The sequence below is a fragment of the Diadema antillarum genome, unplaced genomic scaffold (assembly GCF_040938485.1).
Source record: "Diadema antillarum isolate AM-2024a unplaced genomic scaffold, OU_Dant_1.0 seq00000550_RagTag, whole genome shotgun sequence".
Taxonomy (NCBI): Eukaryota; Metazoa; Echinodermata; class Echinoidea; order Diadematoida; family Diadematidae; genus Diadema; species Diadema antillarum.
This window is the reverse complement of record NW_027271495.1, coordinates 2,496,610-2,502,575: the sequence shown is the minus strand read 5'-3', so window position 1 is coordinate 2,502,575 and position 5,966 is coordinate 2,496,610. Positions and strand designations below refer to the sequence as shown.

The following is a 5,966-nucleotide window of genomic DNA, read 5'->3' as shown; positions in this document are numbered from 1 at the left end:
CCGGGCAGCAATTGTTAAAAGTTAATAACTAGACCAGTCAACTCATGTGCAACTGATAACTCGAAACAAGAAGCCAAAGGTTAGACCGCCAGTGGCCACTTGTCTGGCCAGTGAGAGTTAGGCTCAAGGTCCAGTGTCTTAAGGTCAGATTACATTGAGTGATTGTTGCTATAGTAACGTGACTGTACATTGCAATGGATGTGTATTCTGAACTCATAAAAGTGGGGAAGGAGGCAGGGCTGACAGGCAAGGAATTGGTCGATTTTGCTAGGGATGAAAAGGAGAAACTAGACTTGAAGGAAGAAAAGCTCAGAGAGGAGCAACAAAAGGAAAGAGATGAACGACAAAAGGAAAGAGAGGAACGACAAAAGGAAAGGGAACATTTGGAGAAAATAAAAGAGCTGGAGCTGCAAATCGCAGCAGCCAGACCTAGGAATGATTCCCCTAGTAATGGCATGAAAAAGGTGAAATTACCTCTTTTCAATGAGAAAACAGATGACTTAGATTCCTATCTATGCAGATTCGAGAGATATGCGGAAAGCATGGGATGGGCCAGAACTCAGTGGGCCCTACCCCTCAGTACACTGTTGACGGGCAAAGGCCTGGAAGTGTATTCCCGAATGCCGTCAGAACTTGCAAATGATTACGATGAATTAAAGGCTGCCTTACTCCAAAGGTATGAGTTGAACGAAGAGGGATTTAGAGCTAAATTCCGGAGCTCGCAGGTAGAGCCTGGCGAGACTCACAGTCAGTTAGCCGAGAGGCTGAAGCGCTATCTCTTGCGTTGGTTAGAGTTAGCTGGTTTTAGGGCTGAGTTTGATGACCTAATTCAATTGATGATAATGGATCAAATTTATGCCAGGAGCTCGAAAGAGCTGAAGCAGTTTGTTCGCGAGAGACATCCGACAAACTTAGATGAAATGACGAAGCTAGCGGATCAATACAGTCAAGCCCACCCCCATAAGGAACAAAAGAGCAACTCCTACAAAGACCAAAAGCGACCTGACAAGGGCCAAAGTCAGGGTCATTCGGCTTCCAAATTCAGTGGCCCACAAGGAAATAAGGGGTCAAGTGGTTGTTATGTTTGTGGGAAGGCAGGTCATTTGGCTCGAAACTGCCAGGCCAAAACGAATAGTCCGAGACTAAACCGGGCTGCTGCTTTGGATGAAATGAAGGGGTCTGAGGAGAAGACTAGTCAGGACCGAAAGGGGGCTGCCTGTATTGAGGCTAACACCGTTAGATATGAAACGGCAAGACAGCCGGGCTCGTATGTGAAGCTAGCTTCGGGGGATGAAATACCCCTTCTCGAGGCAGGATGCTCTTCGGGAGTCAGACCATCAGGTGTGAACATGCCTGTTCTTCAGGGAAAAGTAGAAGGGCATGTAGTGTCCGTTCTAAGGGACAGTGGCTGTAGTACAGCCGTGGTAAAGTCAGTGTTCGTTAGAACCCCTCAGATTGTTGCAGGGCAGAAGAAGAGGGTGGTTTTGATAGACGGGACTGTCAGAGAATTCCCCATTGCTAGGGTATGGGTAGACACGCCTTTCTACACTGGGGAAGTGGAAGCTCTGGTTATGGAAGACCCAATGTATGAGCTTATTTTGGGGAATATTCCCGGGGTCAGGGACCAAAATAATCCCGATCCACAGTGGTCACTTGATAGTGACGAGGTAGTGGTAGAGGAGGAAGAGATGGTAGAATCATCCGAGGGAGGGGCGGTAGAGACACGTGGCCAGAAGGCGCAAAGTGCGAAACCCCTCAAACCACTGCCGACAGCAAGTGCACTCTCACTCGCGACGAGTAAAGGTGAGTATGAAGCAGCGCAAAAGGCTGACCCGACGCTAGCGAAAGCTTGGCGAGCAGCGGAGAGTGGTCAGAAAACGACCACAAGCAAAGGAAATGAGAGCAAGTTTCTCGTGCATCGAGGCCTGCTCTATCGCGAATTCCAATCTACAAAATTGGAATATGGCAAGCCAGTTCGACAATTGGCCGTACCGAGCGCATACCGTGATGGATTAATGGCGCTTGCCCACGATGGCATAATGTCTGGGCACCTAAAAACACAGAAAACACTCGACCGATTACAGCAAAGCTTCTATTGGCCAGGTATGGGAGATGACGTCCGGCGATATTGCATATCATGTGATATCTGTCAGCGCACCGTGAATAAGGGGAGCGTGGGTCGCGTGCCGCTCGCGAGCATGCCGCTCATTGATACTCCGTTCAAGCGCGTGGCGATTGACCTCGTAGGACCTTTTGACCCCAAGACCGATCGTGGGAATCGGTATGTTTTGACGCTGGTCGATTATGCAACTCGCTACCCAGAAGCTATTGCATTACCGAGCATTGAAACCGAGCGAGTGGCTGAGGCGCTTGTCGAGATGTTTAGCCGCTTAGGTTTGCCAGACGAGATTCTCTCTGATAGAGGGGCGCAGTTCACTTCTGAGCTAATGAGGGAGTTAGGGCGTTTGCTGTCCGTAAAGCAGCTTAACACAACTCCGTACCATCCCATGTGCAATGGGTTGGTTGAGAGATTCAACGGAACTCTCAAAGCCATGCTGCGACGAATGAGTGCAGAGCGACCCAAAGATTGGGACCGTTATTTACCGGCATTGTTGTTCGCGTATCGGGAGGTACCACAAGCTAGCCTTAGCTTTAGTCCGTTTGAGCTACTGTATGGTAGGACTGTACGTGGACCTCTCTCCCTGATTAAGACAATCTGGGAAGCGGAAACAGTCGACGAAGAGGTCAAAACAACATACGAGTATGTTGTGGACCTACGAGCGAGACTCGAGGAGACTTGCAAAGTGGCGCATGAGGAGCTCAAGCGCGCATCGAAAAGATATGCCAAGTACTATGACGCAAAGGCGCGTGACAGGAAGTTTGAGGTTGGCGATAAAGTGCTCATTATGAGGCCAACGAGCGCAAGCAAACTCCTGATGCAATGGCAGGGACCGTATACGGTCACAGGCACACTAGGGCGATGTGATGTGAGAGTTGAGGTCAATGGCAAGGTCAAGACCTACCATGTTAACCTCTTGAAGAAGTATGTTGACCGTGCGCGAAGTAGGGACAATGGAGTCCAAGCGAATGCCATCTCCGTGGTCGAGGAGGAGGTCGAACCCGATCTCGACCGACCGTGCATAGGACTGCCCGCCTTATCGCAGAATGAGAGCGTGGCTGACGTGGTGATAGATGCGGAACTGACCGAGTCACAAGCAGCGCAGGTAACCGATCTGCTAAATCAGTTTGATGCGCAATTAACCGATGTACCAGGGCGAACAAACGCAATGGAATGCTCAGTGACACTTACTACCGCTGACCCCGTGGTAAGCAAGCCGTATCCCCTACCACAATCTATGCAAGCTGCGGTAAAAGCAGAATTGAGCGAAATGCTGAAGATGGGCGTGATAGAGAAATCACGATCCAAGTACGCGTCACCGATCGTACTAGTGAAAAAGAAGGACGGAAGTAACAGATTTTGCGTCGACTACCGCAAATTGAATGCTATAACTGTGTTTGACCCAGAACCTATTCCGATTGCTGACACTCTCCTAGCGAAGCTGTCAAGAGGTAAGTACTTTTCGAAGTTCGACCTCAGCAAGGGGTATTGGCAGATACCCATGGCCGAGTCTGATAAGGAGAAAACAGCATTTGTCACCGCTGAAGGCCTGTTTCACTTCACCGTGCTGCCATTTGGTATGGTGAATGCACCAGCCACCTTCTCACGGCTGATGCGAGAAGTGCTGTTTGGACTCGACAATGTAGTGAACTACATCGACGATATCCTTGTGTTCTCCGAGACCTGGGAAGAACACTTGGATTCCTTGCAAGCTGTACTCTCGAGGCTTGCAGATGCTGGGTTAACCGCGAAGCCAAGTAAATGTCATGTGGGCTTCAAGACGCTCGACTTTCTAGGGCATGTCGTAGGTGGCGGCACGCTGAAGCCTCACCCCGAGAAAGTAGAGCAGATCTTGCAGGCGGAAGTGCCGCAAACAAAGCGGGAGGTACGCGCGTTTCTAGGGCTAGCTGGGTATTACCGCAAGTTCATACCCAACTTCGCAGCTATCGCCGCACCGCTGTCGGACTTAACAAAGAAAGACAGAGCCAACCGCGTAGACTGGGGACCCCTGGAAGAGCAGGCGTTCAACACGCTGAAGTCCCGACTGACTTCATCCCCCATACTCCATCTTCCAGACCATGAATCCCCGTTCATACTTGCGACTGACGCGTCTGACGTAGGCATTGGCGCAGTACTCATGCAGCGCGTAGAGGGAGAGAAGTTCCCTATCGCATACATCAGCCGGAAGTTGTCAGACACAGAGCGACGGTATGCCGTCATAGAGCGAGAGTGCCTCGCAATTGCATGGGCAGTAAAAAAGTTCGATGTTTACCTATATGGGAGAGAGTTTGAACTTGAGGTGGATCATCGTCCCCTCATGTACATTGCCAAGGCTAAGTTGCAAAACAACCGAGTCTTGCGCTGGGCACTTGCCCTCCAATCCTACCGCTACCACGTGACCGCTGTCAAGGGAACAGATAACGTTGGGGCAGACTTCCTTAGCCGATGTCCAGAGTAAGAGGGGCAGGTTTACCCATATCAAGGGGATTATCGAATGTTGATATTGTCATGTGTATGTACGGACAAATTAGTTTCATACGTGAAAATACTATTGTAGATAGCAGTACTATCTTGAAATGGGGGGTTGTGTCATGATATGACATATTTTGTATTTGTCACGTAATAATTTGTCTCATTGTACTACTGGTTATTGTGTAGCTCATGTAAGAAATTGATGTTATGGCAATGGTTACAAAAGAAGTGCAGCTTTAAAGACAAAAGCTTGCATCAAAATAACCATATAAGGAGATGTTGCGATGCACAATCAAAGTAAAAGAGAGTGATTTGGAATTAAATGTTTTAGGGATGAGTAAACCCTACATGACGTCAAAATACGAGGAAAGGGTATCCCTGGTAGTATGCCTCATACTATCTGGTATGTGGACGTCATTCACGACGTCAAACACAAGTTTCTAGCTAGGTCAAAACAGGACCACTTCAAAGAATTTTGGTTTCCGTGGACAGGAAGTGATGACGTCAAGCAGAGGCTTGACCAATGCAAAATGAGATACTCAGGAAAGTTTTGACAGACAGAAAACGCCAACCAATAAGAAAAGGGGGCAGGACTTCTATGAAAACTTTCTAGGAAGTCACTTGACTTCATTTAATTAATTTTACATGGAGACCTATGGTCCAACAAATGTATAAATATGCAGTGTTTGGGCACAAAATTCAGATGCCACATTATTTGCGGAACACTCAGGACCAGGCTACGGTACTTCGAGATTGCGAAGTTAGAGTAGCAGAGTGTTATTTGGAATCAGTGTGATTCAGGGATTGTTGCATTTCGGCTGGGACAGCCTGACCATCCAGCAGAGAATCTAGGAGGATTCGAGTGTAAACACCAACAACTGTTGTAAGTACACGATCATTTAATTGAAGTTGTTTATGCCTTGTAAGTTCCTATGTAATTCCCGATATTGCATTGTATGTGTGATGGTTGTATGTCAAACCGAATTTTAATTGCATTGTGAAAGAAATAGAGAATTAGAACAACGCTAAGATTTTAATGGGCTGATTAATCACCCCTATTCCACATTGAAAGATAATTATCCATGGTGAAACATTATTATGGAAATTATGTGTGGCTAATCAATGTTGATATGATGGAATATATAATCATATGTTTTGTTTAAGTTATATGAATAAGAATCAGGAATAACTAAAGACCACAAATTATAAGGGAGGTATCATGTTATTAAATTAACAGGGTGTTTAGGGTTCCAGGGAGAGAGCCACCGTTTAGGGTTCCAGCGAGGACCAAGTTTAGGGTTCCAGAGAGGACCAGAAGTAAGGGGAGACGACCCGCTACTTCAGGCAGGGCATCGTCTACAACCTAGAGCAACCA

At 47.6% G+C, this 5,966-nt stretch overlaps 1 protein-coding gene across 1 annotated transcript; it reads left to right on the top strand.

Annotated features, from left to right (window-relative positions):
* Nucleotides 1–542: 542 nt before the first annotated feature.
* Nucleotides 543–4,577, top strand: LOC139734894 (uncharacterized). Its single transcript, XM_071645674.1, has one exon. The coding sequence runs from the start codon at nucleotides 543–545 to the stop codon at nucleotides 4,575–4,577; it is 4,035 nt and encodes a 1,344-aa protein (XP_071501775.1).
* The last annotated feature ends 1,389 nt before the right edge of the window (nucleotides 4,578–5,966 follow it).

What these genes read in the sequence shown, in the direction of transcription:
- LOC139734894 (XM_071645674.1), top strand. Translation starts at nt 543, where the DNA reads ATGGGATGGGCCAGAACTCAGTGGGCCCTACCCCTCAGTACACTGTTG.